Source organism: Nelumbo lutea, chromosome 4, assembly GCF_056320005.1.
Source record: "Nelumbo lutea isolate HS-2025 chromosome 4, American lotus-T2T, whole genome shotgun sequence".
Classification (NCBI taxonomy): Eukaryota; Viridiplantae; Streptophyta; class Magnoliopsida; order Proteales; family Nelumbonaceae; genus Nelumbo; species Nelumbo lutea.
This window is the reverse complement of record NC_142687.1, coordinates 54,705,805-54,728,925: the sequence shown is the minus strand read 5'-3', so window position 1 is coordinate 54,728,925 and position 23,121 is coordinate 54,705,805. Positions and strand designations below refer to the sequence as shown.

The 23,121-nt window shown below is 36.1% G+C and overlaps 1 protein-coding gene across 1 annotated transcript; it reads right to left on the bottom strand.

Annotated features, from left to right (window-relative positions):
• Window positions 1-799: 799 nt before the first annotated feature.
• Window positions 800-7,720, bottom strand: IRX1 (cellulose synthase family protein). The gene is made up of 13 exons (XM_088981975.1): window positions 7,104-7,720; window positions 6,591-6,670; window positions 6,372-6,423; window positions 6,141-6,282; window positions 5,397-5,663; window positions 4,803-5,148; window positions 4,505-4,642; window positions 3,757-3,882; window positions 3,457-3,669; window positions 3,118-3,373; window positions 2,833-3,032; window positions 1,936-2,289; window positions 800-1,662 (listed from the first exon to the last, which is right to left on the bottom strand). The coding sequence occupies exons 1-13, from the start codon at window positions 7,279-7,281 to the stop codon at window positions 1,075-1,077; spliced, it is 2,940 nt and encodes a 979-aa protein (XP_088838101.1). The 5' UTR covers window positions 7,282-7,720; the 3' UTR covers window positions 800-1,074.
• Between the last annotated feature and the right edge of the window lie 15,401 nt (window positions 7,721-23,121).

Genomic DNA, 23,121 nt, shown 5'->3' with positions numbered 1-23,121 from the left:
CAACCTGTGGCCCCAGTCACCAAGTCAAATGGGTCAACAGTTTGGTCATCTGGGTCAAATAGTTTTTGACCTAGTCAATGGTTTCTGAACAAATTCCATGTTTTACTAGAACTGGACCCAAAATCATGACCAGGTGACAATTCGAATGGTTCAACCGGCCAGGTCAATAGCAGGTCGAAGACACTGCTTGTAACAATCACTTTTTCTTACAGGTGTTGTGGATGATCTTCTCTGTTTGTGACCCAACCATCTCAGTCTACTATTTCTTACAGGTGTTGGAGCTGTTCTTAGGTTTCTTAAATGATTCATTTGAGACAGTCTTCTAGTTTTTCTATTTATCCATCTCAACATTGACATTTCCACCTATCTTTTTTTTTGGGACATGTTTCTTGACTGCCCAACACTCTACTCCGATATGGATATAAACATTATGTACTTTGCATGATTTGGCCCCAGCTTTTTGTATAACCCAAACCCAGTTTGCTTGTAATTCCAATAGAAATCTAGACCTAGGCCCAGTTTGACAGGTCCCAGGATCGACTTGGGCCAGCCATACTCATTAGTCTAGGCTAGCCTGAATTATCATGCGTACATCTTCAAAATCCACTCAATGGGTCCTTTGCTCTGGAGTTTTAATTCTAGAATGATTATTAGTACAGATTTCAGTTACCATCTATGTCAATCAAATTTATCCAGTACCATCCAATGCACCCTCAGTTCAACCTACTGCTTATTTATGTGTTTCAGTTTGCATATTCTCTACAATAAAATGAAGATGGAAGATCATTACCACTGAATATGGTTGTCAAAATTATCTCTCATTCATTTGCAGATAAAAATAAAATCAAAACTTTAAAAATGTTACATACTGATGTTTTGACTATTAAACAACACCACCTAATAATATGTGGTAAAATAGTAAAGACAAACTGGAGACCTGTCATGGTGTGCAGTTGAAGAGTGACTGCTTGCCTCAAGACATAATTACAAGTCTCAGATTGATAAGAGAATCATAAGTGGGTTCCAAATCATCTGCTTACCAAAATATAGATAAATTTCCGGTGGTAACTGATTTCAACAATCAATAGAAATGCAGCTCTGGGCAACACTGGAACTATCTGAATTGCTCAAGAATGGATCCACCTTCACCCAAAGAAGTGAAAAAACAGAGGCCAACAACACCGACCAGAGGACCACAATGGTAGGGGTCCTGTTTTGCCGACCCATAAGACCCTTGAGGAATGGGTAAAGATGAAGAATAACCCAGAAAGCAAAGAAGACCTTGCCAAACAGAGGGCCCCATGCTTCATATCCATTGTTCAGTGCATCAGAAAATCCAGCAACAACACCTACCATGTTGACCACAAGAAGAGTAGTTGGAGGAATCAACAATGTCGTCCACTTGAAAATATAGAGTTCACCAAACTGTGTGTCATCGGCAGCTTTTGCTGTCACAGTAAAGTTTGTGTCAAGGCCAGCCAGCATCTTTAGGAATCCTTGGAAGACAGCAAAGAGATGAGCTGAAACGCCTCCAATCACCCAGAACTGTTCATTTCGCCACCAGTCCTCAATGCCAACACCACTCCAACGCAGCTCAAGCACACTAGTCACAATGATGGAGATGAAGAGGCCAAGAAACCAGATGCTTGCAAGGTTCGAAAGCTGAAACAAATTGAATACGTACACTTAAAAGGAAGTTTATCATGTCTAACCTGTCCTTAAATAGTCTTTAGCTAAAAGAACCTCAAACAGTCAATATAGAAGCAAAACCAATCATTCAAGTATGAGAAATTTGTCATTAGCCAATTGGCTAAACTGACATAGAAAGACTTCAAACAGAATGTAGACAAACAAATATAAGTCTTCAAGGTACTTGAATTAGCATCAACTTAAAAAAGGGTTGTGTAACATCTGGATGGAGGACAAGGAAATTACCGTTGGTATTATAAATTTTCCAGTCAGAAGGCATATGGCAGGTAGAGAGCAATATGCTATGAGAGGGAGAGAGGTGAAAGGGTAGACAATGGTGTTTATGTATGCCAATCTTTGCAGCCATTTGAGGCGACCTCCAGCAAATCCATACCAGAGGGGACAGTGTCTACTGAGGAATATTTCCACAGATCCAAGGGCCCACCGAAGTACTTGGTGCAGCCGATCAGATAAGTTGATAGGTGCAGAACCTTTGAATGCTGGCCTCAAGGGCATGCAGTAAATTGATCTCCATCCTCGGCAGTGCATCTTGAACCCCGTTAAAATATCCTCCGTCACAGAACCATATATCCAACCAATCTGAGAAAACATAAAACAAAATGAATTCAACTATCAATAAAATAAAACATTATACATTTCAATCTTCCAAGGATATTAGTTGTTAACTTTAATTGTTTGGAAGCATTTCAGGTTGGGAAAGTGAAATAAGTTAAATATAACTGAACAAAGGACAGTAGAATTGTATCAAAATGATTACACAAGGACATGAAATACAAAAGTCATGAAGAAATTACAAAAAAAAATCCTATTTCTGTTTTCTAGGATTAATAGATCCAAATTCCATTGTTACCATCCACCAGTATAAGACAGTCTTCTACAGTTATATTATTTTCTTTGTTTTCCTTCTGTTCTTTAAGGAGCCTTCTGGAAATGAGCTCATACTATTCTTGTATTTCTGAAGAGAGGAATACGAACCTTAAATATAATCCTTGATATTTTAAAATCCATTCATCAAAAATTATAGTGCTTGGTGTGAATTCCTTAATCAAACTTTAAAGAAGAAAGAAAGAAAACACAAAGTGAATAAAATGGACATAAAAAATATGGAATCAAACAGCAAACCTCTTTTCCCCATTCAGTTTTTTCTTCATATCCACAACTAATGACATGAATTGCTTCCTTTATCAACGTCGATGGGTTTGCAGACTCTGCCACTCCTCCATTTTCCATCAGTGTAGATTCAATGAATACAGAAGACAAGCCAAAGGTCTTTTCAAAGCTCATCTGGGAAATTAGCATTGACCTGTCATACTCATCATAATCTGCATGAAAATAACTGTATATGTTAGTATTATCACTAGTCAAACTGCTAAAATACTCAGATCTGACTGCACAAGGAACACTCACTGTCAATCTCTCTAAGGTTAAAAATAGCAGCATTAAGATCATCCTGTTTTGAATCTCGGTACACCTCTGAGATATCTTTAGAAGGCTTTTTTGAACGGCAGCAGCAACAGCAGCAGCCCCATGAGCAAGATGAAGAAGCCTTTGGTAGGCTAGGCAAAGATGGAGGTCCATAGCCATAGAGCGCTTGCCTGTAGAAAACACAACCTGTCCCCACATAAACTGGTCCTTGAATGCCATCCAATCCTTTCATGTTAACCTGGAAATGTCAGTTATGAAATTCTCAATAAGATGAAAATATTGTCTCTTCTAACAATGCTGGATAATATATTCATAGCTTACATCAAAGAAGACTATGTTCCGGTTGGCATATCTGTCACTTCTATCAATACCATCAAATCTCTGAGGAAACTGGATATAGCAGACATCTCTACCAACTTGTGGATCCATCATGAAACACATTGCTTCACGAACAGCCTTGCTATTGTTAACATAGTGATCACAATCAAGATTGAGAATATAGGGAGCATTGGTAAGAACCGCAGACACTCTGACCTGTAAGGAAGCAATATTGAAGTGTTAACTAGAAAAAAAAAATGTTCAACAGATAACATTTTGCTTAGATAATCAAGTTAGACATACCAAAGCATTCATTGCACCAGCCTTCTTGTGATGTTGGTAACCAGGTCTCTTCTCTCTTGATACATAAACCAGTCGGGGAAGCTCATTTCCCTCTATGTCATGGGCACCAGTATGTCCAAGAAAAACCTAAAATAAATAAATAAATAAATAGAGGACCTATGTCAAGCTCCAATTGCAAATTATATAGCTAACGTATATTAAAAAGAAATATCCATTAGAAAAAAAAAATCCTATTAAAAATGGCAATATCTCCCTACATTCTCATGAAAGACCTGGTACTTCAGCTCAATATTCAAGGATGCCACTAAAATATATTAAAAATATTATTTGGTTACAAAATTTTTACAAGGTGTGCAATAACCTGATAACTAATAGCATTAAAATTCCGCATACAGGCATCTCATTTAAGATGAAAGTAGTAGCAAACAAAAAATTGGACACTTCCTGAAATAACAAAAATTTGCACCTAGCTCTAAATTCATTTGAATGTACAGAACTTGTATTTTGATGTAAACTCTGCAAAAACATAGACAAATGTTGGCATGACTAGAGCAGGAGAATTTTAATAAGAGAATCACAAACGAACAAGAAAAACGTCTAAAAAGAAATGAAGTGTATTGAGTAGAAAAAATTAGGCTAAAATGGAACTGGAATTCTTAATACATTCAAAGCATAACACAACCAATTGCTTTTGTCACCTCTAATTGGACCGATAGATAAACAAAGATAATAGATGAACTGATTGAACCTGAATCATGCCAGGATGATCACGAGGGTTGTTTCCTGGCCAAGATGTCCCATCTTGCATTGTCCAGCCCTCATCTGGTGTTTTTTGAGCCTTTGCTACTAAAGCATTTATCCTCACTTTGTACTCTTCATAATCTCTCTGAAATCAAATGTAAAATCAATGAAAAAATTCTTGCTTTTGCATAATTTGATTAGTAAAATTGTAAATGTAGCTTCTTTTAATATATCAGCCTAATAATAGTAGATGCTGAATTTTACAGGCAATCCCATTGTTAAAAAGGATAAGTTCAAATTCTCACTTTCATTGCTCTTCGCTCCTTCACAAAGGAAGGTTGTACTTTATCCTTCAAGTAATCAATCTTCTGCGAGAAATAGAACTCAGGTGCACGTGGTTCAATTGAGAATTTTTTGCAGAAAGGGACCCATTTTCTTGCAAACTCAGCCGTTTCAGCAAGAGCCTCAAATGTAAGCATAGCAGACCCATCATCGGACACGTAGCAGGATACTTTATCAACAGGATAGTCCACAGCAAGAATTGAAAGCACAGTATTGGCTGTGATCAATGGTGGTTCTTTTAATGGATCCACTGTACTTACAAAGAAGTCCACAGCAGCAAGTTCGGAGGGCTCTCCCTCTCTTTCATACCTGCCATGACAGTTTGAAATAAACACTTCAGCATTATATTCAAGTATTAACCATTAACATTTTTAATAAAGTGTATTAAATTATTGATTGTCTTCAGAAGGCATGTTTTTCTGTAATTTTCATAACCCTTTTTATCAAGTATATTAAAATTTCTTACCATTTAACCATAATGTCAGGATGCACCAACTTTCAATGTCAAATGGCATGCAACTTAATTACATCCAAAGGTTTTGCAGTTATAACTATACCTGGAGGATAGTTTGTCAAGGTATGTCACCCGATTAACAGGAGACCATTTAGGGAACTGATCCAAAACCCAGGAGACAGCAAACCAGATCTCACATATGACAGAGGTAAGCCATAGGCCATAAGCGCTATCAACAGGGTTTGTTACCCTGTAGTGGAAGAAAAGTCCCAGAATTATCAGTCTCATAATGATCACAATTCTGTATGGAGTGATTTTGTTGGGAGGAATTGGAATTGTTTTTGAAAAAGTTTGTATAGATTCTGGAGACCTGCATAAGCAAACTGCCCATATTAGGAAAATGTAAATATTACATAAAAGGTCTCGATATGGAACATAAACAATACATTTGCCAAGATATCATAGATCCATAAAACTAATGGAATATGGAATAGCTAATCCCTAAAAAAGGAATAAAATGCCTGCAGTTGATATAGGAATAATACATTCCTATATCCCATAATTAATATCATACTTTAACACCAGTAGTTGAAAATTTAAATGAGATCTCAACCATAAATGAACATAAAACCGACGGATTGACACCATAAAATAATACTTTTGTTCCTTCTCTTAAGAAAGTAAAAAACAATTTCATAGATAGGAAGCAGTTTTTGAAATCCACGTAATGGTGTTATTCTTTCTTCTTGTTCTCTTTTTACTCTCAAGATATCCATGGCCGCTTTTCCTATCTGGGGGCTTTAAAATGATATTCTACTTTCTTTACATTCAAACTACTTCTACTTACTGTTTCTCTTCCATCTGCTGTTCAGTTGGAATTTGAACTTCTTCAGTAGCCTTACTTGCAGCCTTTTTCTTTTTATTCTTTTTCTCCTTCCAACTTTCCACTCTGTTCTTCCATATAGGGTTCCCAGGTTCACCATTTGATTCTTCACAGAAAAACAAGATAATTAAGCTTAAGATATAATCAAGAAAAAGAACATAAGGACTAATTTGAAAGAAATGCAATAACACTCACCACTTTCCACTGCAGAGAGATTACTCACAGTTCTGGCATGGATTCCAGTATCCTGTACGATATTACATGATGATTAAAACAGCCAGGTCCCTAATATGCAGGGATTTAGTACAAGAATGCCATGTGAAGTGCTCAAGCAGCATCCCAGCAGGAATATTCTGGTGAAACATCGGACTACAGAATGGTAAAGAATGAAATGAAAAGAACAAATAGGGTCACCTGATGATCATCGAGATGATCTGCCATAGTTGAACGACTGACTGGTAATTCCTTTCCAACATCATCCAGTGCCAAGTTCTCTGTAAATCCATGACCAAAAATTCAGCCAAGGATGTTAAATAACGGTAACCAGTAGTCATTAACAAAGAAAAAGATCCGCATCCTTGTGATCAAGATTCATATATTGATTATAAGATTTTAATAATTACCACCACCAAGCATTCATAGGATCATGGGTTCAGTTCTAGCACCACTTGAAAACAGAAAACTCGGATCCAAGAAAGTTAGCATAAATGCAGAGCATGATTCTATGACTAGCAGGTAAGTAGGCATGCATCAGAACATTGTCATAATTTGCTTTGAAGAAACGGATGACAAAATGTAGAGTAGAAGCATTAATTTGCACGATCATTTCATAATCAATAAGAATCTCAAAGTGACAAAATCAGCAATCAACTGACAGGCAATCAAAACAGTAAACCCCATTAAATCACAGAATAGCTAAAGATGTACCGTCGTATGGGTTTCCGCATCTCAAGCAAGCTTTCTTTCCCTCTCTGAGCTCATAATCAAAACAAGACCGGCAAATAGAGAAATTGCATTCCTGACAAGCGACAAAAAGCTCTCCATTAGAAGCATGCCCAACAGATTCACCACAGGAGTTGCAGAGAGGGACCCCGGACTCCATCATCTTGGTTGAAATTTCCCTCAGGAACCCCAGCTAGGGTCTCCCTTCCCTTCTTCTGAATCTTGCTCTTGATCTCCTCAGAAACCCCAGCTAGGGTTTGTTGGTGGTGTCCAATGGAAGGCATTGTCGGCATCTTTGTAATGGGGAGGGATGATGGAAGGGAGGTTGGTGAAGAGTGGAAGTTGGGAGGTTGGTGTCAATGGTTTCACAGAAAAGAGAAGCTAAGGAAAGATGAGAAGCAACGTCTATTTCCCATATCTTTTCTGGGGGAAATGAAGAATTAATTCGAAATGTTGAGAAGGCGGGCGTTTTAAGGAACCCTTCAGTTGGGCGGGAGACATCTTAACTAACCTACCGACCTTCTTTCCCCCGGGTTGTTTGTTATTTACCTTTATCCTGTACCACCCCTCTGTTTTACCGTTAGGTTTCAGAAACATACCCTATTTGGCCATTTGATTGTCCAAATTTCTTATTTTATTTTCTTACCAGGTCTTCTCTATGACTCTATCGACTATCGTCAGTGTAAATCACTTGCCAATAGAAAACGTTCCAAACACCCTACCAACATCATTTAACACCGCACATCTCGCAGGTGCACTCAATTTCATAGTGAGATATGTGGTGTCAAGTTGGTAGGATGTTGGAAGTGTTTTATTCGGAGGAGATCCCAATTCATAAGGTAATGGTGAGTAAGATTCAAGTTTCATCAGGTATCAAGGCATGTTACATCGGCCCCATTCAAATATGAGATCAAATCAGCCCTCACAAGATTGCCCCCACAGCGTCCCATAGCATGTTTCTGCCATGTATTGCGAACATTTCCCAATGATGGCATCATCATTTCTGGTATTATCATCGGGAGATGTTTTCAATACAGGACGGAGATGTGTTGTGGGGGTTGATTTAAACTCTTCAAATACACAAAATGTTTTTTAAAATTTTAATATTTTCACAGGGGAAAATTCATGGGATAGGTCTTCCATTTCTTGCTAAGACTTGACCCCAATAAAACAAAAAAAAAATAGAGGTAAAAGAATAAATCATACTTGAGTTTTCATAAATAGACCTACATATTTCTAAGGTTTTCAAATAGACTTAGGGGCGTTCTTTTTTCAGATTTTGAGAAGGGGGAAAGTTGGTCAATGGGATTTTGGTTCCCATTGACCAAGAGTCCCATGTTCTCTTTTCAGATTTATGTGGGGACTAGGGAAATTTTATTTTCCTGGGTATCATTTATTTGGGCAAGTGATACCCATTTCCTAGGTGGGTAAATAACTTTCCCACCTAGAGGGAAAGTTGCCAACACTTGAATGGGACAAAAATGTCCCTTTTAATAATGGGTTTTTATGGATAAAATGGTCATTGTCTTATTTACATGAGAAATAAAAGAACATGGGTAAATGCACTTATTCGGGTAACTGTTTCCCAAGAAAAACTTACCCAAGTAACTGCATTTACCTGGGCAATTAATTTACCGAAAAGCAAACGGGCCTTAAATATAGTATTTTTTGGTCCCCGATACACATGTTTACTGGTGTTTTCGTGAACCCATTTTTTTAAGTAATATATAAATATATATTTAAAACTGAAAGTTCAAAAAAAAAACTAAAAAACTAAAAGGAGTATATTTTCAAGTACCGATACATGTGCAGAGTGTAGGATTTGCATTTGTCATATAATACTAGAGAATAAGTTTGTCCTAAAAGGGGATTCTACAAAGATTATTATATCATGGTAGGAAAGAAACTGATATAGATTCTGTACAAAATGAAAATGGGCAAGTGAGGGTACTATTTATGGCTTAAGCCATTCCATACTTCTGTAAGATAAAGAGTAGGACTATTCTATACATAACCATAATGGCCTAAAATGAAAATGGGCAAGTTAGAGTTAGATGGAGATTAAAGTAATGGTTTCATTTCTCTTTGGTTATTATTGAAAATTTGAAGATTTATGAAGGATAAAAAAGTATTTGAAGTATTAAAGTGATGGTTTCGTTTCTCTGTGGTTCTTTTACAAAAAAAAATAAATAAATAGAAAAAATAGGATTCACTTTGATCAGACGTTTGATATGTACATTGGGATGTATAGGCATTCTAAACCTTGATGGTAAGTGATTTTAGTCTGCAGGTTCTTTTTTTTCTTGTATGTAGTCACAATGCATTGTATATCACGTATGCATGAAGAATATTGTTTGTAGTAGGGGTGTTCAACAAAAACTTAAAAACCAAAAAACCAAAACTGAATCAAAGAAACCAAATTGAAAAATTCGGTTAACCAAACCAATATCAAATTGATCGGTTCAATTTCAGTTAACCTTAAAGAAAAACTGACGGTTAACCAAACCAAGTGGTATATATATTTATATATATTATATATAAATTTATATGCATTATATATAAATACAAGTATATTATATTTATAATAATCTATTTGTAATAACTTATATGTATATATTTGTAGCTAGTATTTATAATATAATATGTATATATGTATATTTATTATGTATTAGATATTATATTATGTATATTTGTAGTATTTATATTATATATTTCTATATTCAGTTATAATATATATTGTAAATATAAAAACCAAAAATCTAAAGAACTGAACCAATAAAAAACTGAACCAGTCAACTAGTTAATCAATTGCTTTTTAGTTCGAGTTTGATTCATGATTTTTCAAAAAAAAAAAAAAAAACGATGATACTAGTTCAGTTTCAAGAAAGAATCCACAGTTTGGAACCATGAGCACCCCTGGTTTATAGTACTGCAAATAGATTAGATTGAATTTGGATAGGGTATCCAATAACAGTTCAAGAGATTTTAGTCCGATTTGATATCCAACAGTATGTAATACATAGATTTAGGTATTGCAATTTCTACCCTACCCGGTGGGTACTTGCCAAGGTTCAAAGTACTAGAAACGCTAAGTGTATCTGAAATGCAATTTTAAGAAACATATCAAGATACACCTTAGATATGCAAGTGTATCATAGAAAAATTAAAATACGCATGGAAACAATATAAAATATACTTTAATAAATCATAAAGATACATCAATAGCACTAAATATAAAGCCTTGGTGAGGTAAACATATATTAAGTTATTATATTTTAATGGTTTTATAATTTATAAATTCTAATTCTTAAGTTTTAAAGGGATGGGAAAAAACCCAACTATCCTATCCAACCATAAAACAAACATTGTCACAACTTCTAAGTGAAAATATTATTAATAGTTATTTATTATTTAAATAATTACTATTTAATTTTTATTTTAAAATTTATAAAAAATAAATAATAAATAAACATTACATAATATATTCAAAAAAATAATTATTGAAGAAGATATTTCAATTGCTCTTTGGATATGCTAAGTGATCCATATATAGATCTATAATATATCCAATCGCTGTGATTAGATTACAAAATATAATTATTTATTATTTATTTTTTTAATTCTAAAAATATAAAAAATCAAAAAAAAATATTGAAGAAGAAATTTCAGCAATATAGATATGATAGATAATCCATAGATCTAAAACATATTAAGTCTTTATAGGTAGATAAAAAATTACATTTTCAAATTCTTTGTTATTTTATATTTTTCCCAAATCTCTTCATAAAATTTCCATAAGTCTATTCATAACACAAAAAAAAAATTGTGATTTTTTGAATATTATAAGAAATATAGATCAACATATATCTAAGCATTTTCAAGCATTCAAGAAAAATAAATAAATCACAAAATATTATGAAAATTTGAAATAACTTACTTATTTTTGCCATATTTTTTCAAAACTTGAAAAATCTTCAAAAAACATTAACGATTCACACTTGTTTCTTGCATTTTTTTTTTTTTGTATATCTAGCACTCTAGGAATGAGGTTTAGAGTCTTAGAGTCATTTGGAGGTGAAAGAAGACTTTCTTTCCCCTTTTTATTTTTTATTTTTCATTTTTTTGTCTGCATCTTTTTCGTAGCATATGTATCCACCGATATGCCCTAGATATGGATTTGATACAGTGGAAAAAAGATGATACTTTCAATTTTTTGTTGTATCTCATATTAGGTTTTAAGAGATACGATACTATATGCCTCGTATCGAGCATATTTTGTCGAAATTAAAAACCTTGGTATCTGCCCCTACCCTCCCCAACGGGGTGGGTTTTTTTTTTTGCTTGGAGGACATGTTTTGGGGCAGGGATGGGTTTTGGGATTCTACAACCCATACGGGTATGGGTAGGGTACGATATTAGGCTAAACCCAACCCACATAATGTTAGAAAGCATATAAGCTAGCTTTATGTACTAGGTGTTGAATTTAATATTTTGAATTTTATGAAGGATAAAAAAGTATTTGAAGTATTAAAGTGATGGTTTCGTTTCTCTATGGTTCTTTTACAAAAAAAAATAAATAAATAGAAAAAATAGGATTCGCTTTGATCAGACGTTTGATATGTACATTGGGATGTATAGGCATTCTAAACCTTGATGGTAAGTGATTTTAGTCTGCAGGTTCTTTTTTTTCTTGTATGTAGTCACAATGCATTGTATATCACGTATGCATGAAGAATATTGTTTGTAGTAGGGGTGTTCAACAAAAACTTAAAAACCAAAAAACCAAAACTGAATCAAAGAAACCAAATTGAAAAATTTGGTTAACCAAACCAATATCAAATTGATCGGTTCAATTTCAGTTAACCTTAAAGAAAAACTGACGGTTAACCAAACCAAGTGGTATATATATTTATATATATTATATATAAATTTATATGCATTATATATAAATACAAGTATATTATATTTATAATAATCTATTTGTAATAACTTATATGTATATATTTGTAGCTAGTATTTATAATATAATATGTATATATGTATATTTATTATGTATTATATATTATATTATGTATATTTGTAGTATTTATATTATATATTTCTATATTCAGTTATAATATATATTGTAAATATAAAAACCGAAAATCTAAAGAATTGAACCAATAAAAAACTGAACCAGTCAACTAGTTAATCAATTGCTTTTTAGTTCGAGTTCGATTCATGATTTTTCAAAAAAAAAAAAAACGATGATACTAGTTCAGTTTCAAGAAAGAATCCACAGTTTGGAACCATGAGCACCCCTGGTTTATAGTACTGCAAATAGATTAGATTGAATTTGGATAGGGTATCCAATAACAGTTCAAGAGATTTTAGTCCGATTTGATATCCAACAGTATGTAATACATAGATTTAGGTATTGCAATTTCTACCCTACCCGGTGGGTACTCGCCAAGGTTCAAAGTACTAGAAATGCTAAGTGTATCTGAAATGCAATTTTAAGAAACGTATCAAGATACACCTTAGATATGCATGTGTATCATAGAAAAATTAAAATACGCATGGAAACAATATAAAATATACTTTAATAAATCATAAAGATACATCAATAGCACTAAATATAAGGCCTTGGTGAGGTAAACATATATTAAGTTATTATATTTTAATGGTTTTATAATTTATAAATTCTAATTCTTAAGTTTTAAAGTCTTAGAGTCATTTGGAGGTGAAAGAAGACTTTCTTTCCCCTTTTTATTTTTTATTTTTCATTTTTTGTCTGCATCTTTTTCGTAGCATATGTATCCACCGATATGCCCTAGATATGGATTCGATACAGTGGAAAAAAGATGATACTTTCAATTTTTTGTTGTATCTCATATTAGGTTTTAAAAGATACGATACTATATGCCTCGTATCGAGCATATTTTGTCGAAATTAAAAACCTTGGTATCTGCCCCTACCCTCCCCAACGGGGTGGGTTTTTTTTTTTGCTTGGAGGACAGGTTTTGGGGCAGGGATGGGTTTTGGGATTCTACAACCCATACGGGTATGGGTAGGGTACGATATTAGGCTAAACCCAACCCACATAATGTTAGAAAGCATATAAGCTAGCTTTATGTACTAGGTGTTGAATTTAATATTTTGAATTTTATGTGTAGGATAATTGAAAGTTTATGTGTTTTATACATGTCCAAATCAAATAATTGGCAATTTTGTTGTTTATTTGTGTTATTTGACTTATTTATTGTTTATATATTACAAGAAATAATAGGAAATTAGATGCGGGTTTTAAACCCAACCCACCCCTACCCTTGAATGTAGGGAGGTTAGGGTCGGGGAGGATTTTGCATTTTCATGTGCATGGGGAGGGTTTGGATTTTCAAAATCCAACCCGCTACAGGTTTTGAGGCATGTAAGGTTGAGAGGTTTAGGGGGGCAGGTAGGGTCTATAATTTACAATTATAACCCTCCCCGAACCCGTCCCATTGCCATCCCTACATAGATTTGAGTTTGATTTGTTTACAAATCTACAAATCTGATTTGATAAACTTCATCTAAAACATCTAATATGATTAAAATATTAGTAAATCCATATAAAATTAGAATAAATTTATAAAATTAAATATAAAACAAAAATATTTACTATAAGTGAAAAATGAATTTATCTTAATCCCAAATCCAACTTGGTTCTAAATAATTTTAGTACTAAATAATATATATATTATTGGGCCATGCTTTCAATCTAAATGAAAATGGGCAAATTAGAGTTAGATGGAGATTAAAGTTAGGGTTTCATTTATCTTTGGCTCTTATTGAAAACTTGAAGAATTATGAAGGATGAAAAGTATTTTAGTTGATTCCTTATGGAGATTAAAGTGAGGGTTTCATTTCTCTCTGGTTCATATTGAAAACTTCAAGAAATATGAAGGATGAAAAAAGTATTTTAGTTGATTCCTCTAAATCTAGTGGATGCAAGGTATATTAGTTTTTTTGGAAAATCAAGGAATATTCAAGTCAATTTATGAAAACTCGGGGTATGACTTGACATTTTAACCAAAAAAAAACTAGAATAAATTGGATGTGCTTTGATCACCCTTGATATGTACACCGGGGTGTATCGATGTTTTGAACCTTAATGGTAACGAGTTTTAGTCTAGAGATTCTTTTTCTTGTATGCCTTGGTCACGGTGCACCGTATACCATGTATGCATGAAGAATATTGTTTGTAGTAGGAGTGTTCAACAAAAACTGAAAAACCAAAAAAAAATCAAACTAAATTGAAAATTCTAGTTAACCAACCAAAACTAAACTCATCAGTTAAGTTTTGATTAACTTTAAAGACAAATCGGCGATTAATTGAACCAATCGGTATATATATTTATATATTATATATAAATTTATATGCATTATATAAATAAAATATATTATATTATGTATATTTATAGTATTTATATTATATATTTAGTTATTTAGTTATAATATATATTATAAATATTAAAAACCAAAAAATTGAAGAATTGAACTAGTAAAAAGGTGAATCGATCAACTGGTTAGCCGATTGGTTTTGGTTTGATTTCCATTCAGTTTTTCAAAAATTGGTGATATCAGATTGGTTTTAGAAAGAACCCATTGGTTTGAAACTGTTAGCACCTCTGGTTTGTAGTACTACAAATGGATAGGTTGAATTTGGATAGGGTATGTATCCAAATACAATCCTATAACAATTTGAGAAATTTTATTTCAATTTGATACCCAACGGTATGTAATACATAGAATTGAGTTTGGTTGGTTTGCAAATCTACAAATCTGCTTTGATTAAAATATTAATAAATCCATATAAAATTAGAATAAATTTATAAAATTAAATATAAAACAAAAATATATAATATAAATGAAAAATAAATTTATGTTAATCCCAAATCCAACTTCTAAATAATTTTAGAGACAAAATTCTTAAAGTAACCTTAAGGTGTAGGAAATTGACTAACTCTATTCTTAGTATTTATACATTGTCTTAAACTAGAATACCCTACTCTTACTACTCTTACCTCCAAGTTTTCTGACAATCATATGGTCGCTAAACACTAATAGAAAAAAAAAATAAAAATATGAAATTTTCCCTTCATTCTTCAAAATTTTAAAATAAAATCCAAGTGATAAAAATTTTCAGGAAAAATTACTCATGGAAAGAGACCTGATCCATAGCAAGAAATTTGTTGGCCGAGCTCAAGCGACGAACCCACTTTTGCACAGTATCGGCTCACTATTCAGAATTGATGGTCATGTGGAAGAGAAAAAAAAAGAAAAGACAAAGAAAAAGGGTTTGATATTGATTAGACGTTGTCTATCCAAGGTGTTGATAACGAGGTGAAGCAGCGCTTCCCATTCCCCCATGGCAGAAACTAATCGAGGTCCGTGATGATGTGAGGGATTGGGATGAAGATGAGGAAGTGGATCGCAGCTCTGACAGTGATGTTTGAAACGATAAAACCTCTCAAGTACGAAACACACTACAACAGTCAACAGAGTTCTCAATCTTCTCTGATGAAGGGTGATTTGGCCCGACCTAGTAAAAAGGGGACACGTGACACGACCTAACCAAGAGATGACAACTCAGCTTGACAAGCTCAATTCGTAACAATTGAGCTCACGTGTTCAGTCACCTTGGCACAAAGGCAACCTCGGCTCAAGGCTCACCTCGTCGCAAGTCTCACCTCGACATCGAGGCACCTTGGTATCCAAGCCAGTTCGGAACTAAAAGACCAAGTACCAGTTTGGAACCAGCAACTCGAAGTGCCTTGTAATTGACTCCGGCGTAACCAACTCCAGAGGTATCTCCAACCAATCCCGAATCCCTCGAGATCACGATGAGTTAACAGACCCCGACTTTTTTGGGACCACGATATGGACTTATCCTGACTCTACCGGAATCAAAGGTGAAAAGAGATAAGCCTTACCTATATATTGCTCCTTCGGAAGCGGAGCGAGCTCCATCTCCACATCCCGGATATCCCAGAACTCTTTCGTGTGCCCCACGACTATTCAACTATATAAAGTCTCCAACCCCGATGGCTTAAGGTACACATGATTTTTTTGCTCTCTAGCTCTCTACATTTATTGGACACTCTTGGACAGAGCCATGTACAACCTGGAAAAGCAGCTTTTAGGTCTACATCTACAAAGTCCATCAGTCAAGTCATGTTATGTCGTTTTCGTTTTGGTCATTTTTCTTTTTCTGTATTAAGTCATTTATTCTCAGAACTGTTTAAGGGAATTAGTTTGTCTAGTCTTCATTGTAAGTCGTGTGAATTGACAAAACACTATAGAAGTAGTTATCCTTTGAGTAATAAAAGATCTTTTCCATTTCATATTGTGCACTCTTATGTGTGGAGGCCTTACCACTTACCTTCTATGGGTGGCTAAAAATATTTATCTTATTCATTGATGACTTTTGACGGCTTACTTGGATATTTTTGATGAAGTCCCATGATAAAGTTCCTAGACTTGTAAGGCAATTCCATGAATTCGTTCTAACCTAGTTTGATATCAGAATTAAAATTTTCAGATCCAACAATGCAAAAGAGTATTTTGAGAAAAACCTAACTTGCTATCTCATTGAGTTGGGGGTTATTCACCAAAGCTCTTGTGTTAGGACCCCAAAACAAAATGAATTTGCTGAAAGAAAAAATTGGCATATTGTTGAAATTGCAAGAAGTATTCTATTTGCCTCACATGTTCCTAAAAAGTTTTGGGGTGATGTTGTTCTCACTATAACCAACGTAATCAACCGTATGCCATCCAGAGTTTTGGAGTTTAAGTCTTCATTCAGTCTTCTTCATCCGAGCAATGATCTTTTTCCTATTCCTCTCCGTGTCTTTGGTTGCACTTATTATGTATATATCCTAAGTGTTTAGAGAAATAAATTTGAACCAAAAGTTCACAAGTGTATCTTCCTTGGTTATTCCCCCACACAAAATGGTTATTATTGTTTTGATCCGAAGACTGGCACTCGGTATGTCTCAATGAATGTCACGTTTGATGAACTCTCTTCCTTTTATGATTCTTCTCAAGAAAGGAATTGTCCAAAGGGGAGAATTTGTCACAATTGTTTGCTCTCCCCCTTCCCATCCCAGTTGAGTCTTTTATTGAGATTCTTCCTCCTTCAAATGAGTCAAGGGAGGGTCAATCATTTTATTCGCATTCCAGTGTTCCTATCCCTCCTCATCCTCTTTTTAATCCCAGGTTGTACCAATGGCAGAAAACCAAAAGTAAGTAGATTGGTTCCCCTACACCACATGTGCCTCCTACACTTCCAATCATAGAAGAGACAACAGGTACTGATACAACCTCTTTGGAGTCATATTTTCTAGACCTTGATATCCCTATTGCTATTAAGAAAGGAAAAAGGAAGTGTACTGCACATTGCATTTTCAAACACATTTCTTATAGTTTGCTATCTCCTTCATATTTTGGCTACCTTTCTTCTATTGCTTCTAACCCAATTCCCAGGTTTGTGTTAAAAGTTCTTACTATTCTATAACAGAGGGATGCTATGAGAACAAAAATTGATGCCCTGCACAAGAATGACACTTGGGAAGTGGTTGATTTACCTGAAGGGAATGATCCAGTAAGTTGTAAGTGGGTTTTTACCATCAAATATCATGCTGATGGCACCATTGAAAAGTACAAGGCTAGGCTGGTTACAAAAGGTTCTACACAGACATATGGGATTGATTATCTGGAGACTTTGCTCCTATTGCCAAGATGACTTCTATGAAAGTTCTGTTATCTCTAGATGCACACTTAGACTGGCCACTTTATCAGCTGGATGTAAAGAATGCATTTTTGAATGGAGAGTTACATGAGGAGGTCTATATGTCTCTTCCTCCAGAGATGTATGAAACAGATATGAAAGGAAAAGGTCTATAGACTGAAGAAATCACTTTATGGACTTCAACAGTCCCCTAGGGCATGGTTTAAAATGTTTAGAATGCTCTTGTTAGCTTCGGCTATGTACAGACACAGTCTAATCATACCCTCTTTGTGAAGAGGAGAGGATCCTTGGCTATTTACCTGATTGTGTATGTTGATGATATTGTTGTGACTGGTAATGATGTATCAGGGATTAATGATCTCAAATCTTTCCTTCATATAGAGCTTGAGATCAAAGATCTGGAGGAATTGAGATAATTTTTTGGCATAAAAGTTGCTAGATCCAAAGATGGAATCCTTATCTCTCAGATGAAGTATGTACTTGATTTGCTCTTTGAAACAGGGAAGATGCCAGTTGCTACTCCTATTGATATGAGTCATAAACTCTCTGCTTTAGATGGAATATTGTTGAAAGATAAGGGAGTCTTCTAGAGGCTACTTGGAAAACTTCTCTATCTATGCATGACTTGGCCAGACATTGCATATGTTGTTAATTGCATTAGTCAATTCATGCATGTTCCCAAGGATACTCACATGGTAACAGCAGAGCAGATTCTGTGTTATTTGAAGGGTTCCCCTGGAAAGGGAATTCTATTTTCTAAGCATGGGCATATGAAACTTGAAGCCTACACAGATGCTGATTGGGCCGAAAACATTGATGACAGAAGATCTACCTCTAGGTACTATAGCTTGGTGGCAGGTAATATTGTCTCTTGGAGAAGCAAGAAACAATCATTGTTGCCCGATTTTCAGCCGAAGTTGAATACAGAGGCATGGCTCATAGAGTTTCTGAACTACTATGGCTTAGATCTTTGATGGAGGAACTGGGTATTGAACATGATAAGCCAATGATGTTATACTATGATAATCAGGCTGCCATCAACATTGCTCATAATCCAGTGCAACATGACAGAACTAAACATACTGAAATTGATAGACACTTCATTCAAGAAAAAGTGGCTTCTAGAGAAGTGTGTCTACCTTTCATCACTCTGAAGGACAATTAGTTGATTTCCTCACCAAGGGCATTCCTAAGGCTAAATTTCAGCACGATACTTGCAAGCTTAGCAGGATTGACATCTATGCTCAACTTGAGAGGGAGTGTAGAGAATATGGGCTGAATGGCCCATAGGCTATTTATCTTTTTTATCTTTTATGTTCTTTTTTGTAATGAGCCTTAATCTGGGCTTTTGTTCTTTCTTATGTTATGTTTTTTTAATTTTCTGCCCAACTAAGGGCCTCTCTATAATTATTAAAGTTTAACTTAATGAAACGAAATTAGGGGTGTAAGAGATGATGTTATGTTTGAAAATCTCTCTCTCTGAACCGTAGTTGCCGCCACCTTCTTCTTCTTCTTCTTCTCCTTCTCTTCTTAAAGCCAGATTTCTGTTACTTTTTTATTTTCCGCAACTTTTTAAACAGTCCTTTCTTTTCAAAAGGCTATTTTTCTTCTGGTTCGAAGTGTCAGCTAGCCAATCTCTACTGGGATGATGATCTTGGTACCATATGTCAAGTTGAATGGGGTCTCACCTATGGTGGTCCAATGTGTCGTTCGGTAGGACCAAAGGATGTTGTATAGCTCATTGGCCCAAAGACCCTTGGCTCTGTCCAATGTTGTCTTCATTCCCTCCAAGATGGTTTTGTTGATGAACTCAACCAGGCCATTGGTTTAGGGGTAGCCAACTGAGGTGTTGCTTTATTCCAGGGCTTGCACACCATTCTCTAAACCTTGTATCGTCGAATTGTTTGCCGTTGTCAATGATGAGCATGTGGGGTATCCCGAAGTGGCAAATGATGTTCTTCTAGAAAAAGTTTTGGATCATTTTGGTTATGATAGTTGCCAAGGGTTTGGCCTCGACCCACTTGGTGAAATAGTCTACCGCGACGAAAAGTACTTCTTGTTCCTAGTGGCTTGAGGGAAGGGTCTAAGGAGATCCATTACCCACTTGGCAAAGGGCCATGGACTCCTGAGGGTTGAGAGTGTAATGATTGGCCGATGGGAGATGTTGGAATGTCTTTGGCATCAGTTACATTTTTGCACTAGCTCAACGGTGTCCTTTTATATGGTCGGCCAAAAGTTTCCTTGCCTTAGTGCCTTTTGTGCTAAGGCTCTACCTTTGAGGTAGTTTCCGCAGATGCCTTCATGGATTTCTCGAAGCACATTTTCTCCCTCCTCTTGGTAGAGGCGTTGAAGGTAGGCAAGGTGAAAGTGAAGGGATAGGAAATCCATCACATGGACGCCCCAGATTGTGAAATAAAGGGGGCGAATTTCAAAAATTTTTCTTTCCCTTCAATTGGGAATCGAACTCCCTATTTAGAAAATCATATTTTCAAGGATCATTCTTGAACCATAAACTGAACTAGATCAAAACCAAAAGGAGGAGAGAGAGATAATACCTGATACAGAGAAACAATATCTCTCAATGGAGTTGTTCACGCCCAAGGTAGAAACCAAAATCTTCTCCCACTGAAGATGGCACAGTGCAAGGTGGAGCTGAATCAACAGTGTCCTTCCCAAGAACTTGATTCTTTCTAAGAATCACCTGGACGGCTTGTGAATACAACTCCTACCAATCTTTTCTCCAAAAGATTGGAATCAAGATCCAATCTTGATTTCTCCCAAGGAATGGAGATCGAACTACTATAGGCGGCGATTGCAGGAAGGAGGCGACTAGAGAGAATTTGCAGGGTGCAGAATTCTCTCCTCTGTGATCTCAGCTCTGAAGACAAGACTTGAGTCTGTTGGTTGTTGTGTGTCTAAAGGCTGCCGCCCCCTCTTCCTTTTATAGAATTAAAGGGATCGGCTCCTAATCCCATTAGGAGTTGCTAACCCAAATCATATCTGGATTAGAAGTCTCTTTAAGAAAAGGGATAATCCTTATCTTATATATAGATTAGATCAGTCAGCTCCTAATCTAATTAGGAAGTTTCCAAATCTAAATCTCATTTAGATCTTGGACTCTCTGAGTGGATAGAGTGTGGGCCCAATCCTATCAGCTGATCTTATCTCAGAATTCGCCCCTTAAAGACTAATCAAATTAGCCCAGTTCGAAATGGGCTTGAGGCCTATTTAGGGTTATGTATTCATTAAGCCTTCCAAACTGATGCTCAGTTGGGCTTCCTTGTATGGCGTGGGACCCAAACATTGATCTACACATCAGCCACATGGGTTCAGCCCAGCCTTTATTACAAGGCCTGTCCGAATACACTATTATGGACAGTGCACCCTCTGAAACCCATCAAATGGGCTCTATGGGCCCAACACTTACCCTAAGTGGTCCCTGGGCCAAGCCACCTTACACTCAACCTCTTAGCCCATAATGATCATACACTGCCCGACAAGAGATGACCTCTCCCTCGGCTGCAAGGAACAGTGTTGCACTCTCTCAAGTATGGATCCCGGGAATTAAAACATTTTGCAAACATTTCGAAACCATAATATATATATATATATATATATATATATATATATATATATATATACTTTTATATCTCATATAAAATATATTTTGCAAAACAAATTTCAACGATTGAAATCGGCTGCCGGCAGTCTTGGTTTCCATTAGTGAGAGTGCATCCCTGATCATTACCTTTGTCCGACAAAGGGGTTGATCCTGTCACTATGATCACCCACTCAGATGAATTCTCAAACTGTCCCAACATACCCAGGTTTTGACCCCCGCTAAGGATCTCACTGATTGATATATCAAAGACAGCCCAATCCGACACCTAGTGCAGTATCATAATCGAGTCTAGGGGTCGGGTGTAACTTTCCAGTTTTGCCCATCAATCTCCAAGGTCTAGGGAAATACTAGAAATCTGGTCCAGTTCAAAGATTCAATTAATCCCACACTGTATGTGCCTAGGGTCTCACCCTGGTAGCTGAGACAAGCCACCCCAACCGACTTGCTGGCACCACAGTGTCAACCTTGTCAGGATAGGTCTCCCCAGACCGACCCACTGGCTATGAACATTCTAAACTAACACGAGTCTCATTAAGTGTCCAGTTTAAGGGTATTACACAGAAACATACCAAGGGAACATGAATCAAATATGCACTTTTATTCATTTACAATAAATTCATAAAGTACATCAATTTGATTGAAGCTAAGGGCGTACAAAACTGTCTAACAGAAAGATCTCCTGTACAGTTTGCCTTCGAGTAGAGCATAGTGGAATGCCTGCTGTCAGACTCTCCTCTCTTCATTCTTGTCGAAGGGGAGTTGCTCATGCTGCAGATAGGCGAGGATGGGATCCATCCAATAGGACTCAGTTTGGAATGGACACACCTTCTTCTCTTCAATGTTGGGCCATTCAAGCTTCTTAACATGTACAATGCGGCCGAGGGCCGACCCCGAGCTACTTGCCAATTTAGATAGGGTGTCGGCTCTCATGTTTCTTAGCTTGAGGGACCTACTGTAGGGCAAGGTGCTAGAAGTGGTTGGCTTGCTCCTGGACTTTGGCCAAGTGCTTAGCCGTATTAGGTTCTTTGGCTTCATACTCCCTGTTTACTTAGTTCACCACCAACTGAGAGTTGTTGAGGACCTCGATATGCTTGGCTCCAAGGTCTTTGGCAAGCTGTAGTCCGAATAGGAGGGCATCGTACTCGACTTCATTGTTAGAGGTAGGGAAGTTGAATCGTAGTGCATATTCCACCTCATTGTCATTCGGGGGTGAGAAGTATGAGGCCTTCCCTGCTTCCCTTGACATTAGAGGATCCATCCACAAACAATCCCTAGGTCATCCGAGGTCCCTTATCCTCATCGAGTGCTTGTCCGGGGTCTTCGTTGAAGGTGCACTCCACCAAGAAATCTGCTAGGACTTGTACTTTGATAGTGAGTCTCGACTGGTAGTGCAAGTGAAACTCAGATAGATTAATGGCCCATTTGGTCAACCGACCCAATGTCTCTGGTTTGGAGAGTATAGACTTGACGAGTTGGTTGGTGAATACCGTGATGCTGTGAACCTAGAAGTAGGGCTTGAGTTTCCTAGCTGAGATCACTAATGCAAAGGCTAGCTTCTCCATCTCGGAGTACTTGGTCTCGGAATTGCAGAGGACCTTACTGACATAGTA

Bases quoted from the DNA above. Each gene is read 5' to 3' on its own strand.
- IRX1 (XM_088981975.1), bottom strand. From the start codon at position 7,281: ATGATGGAGTCCGGGGTCCCTCTCTGCAACTCCTGTGGTGAATCTGTT. The intron at 6,424-6,590 runs GTGACCCTATTT...AATATCGTACAG, and splicing joins ATCATCTCGATGATCATCAG to GATACTGGAATCCATGCCAG. The intron at 3,670-3,756 runs GTATGTCTAACT...GCTTCCTTACAG, and splicing joins CTGGTGCAATGAATGCTTTG to GTCAGAGTGTCTGCGGTTCT.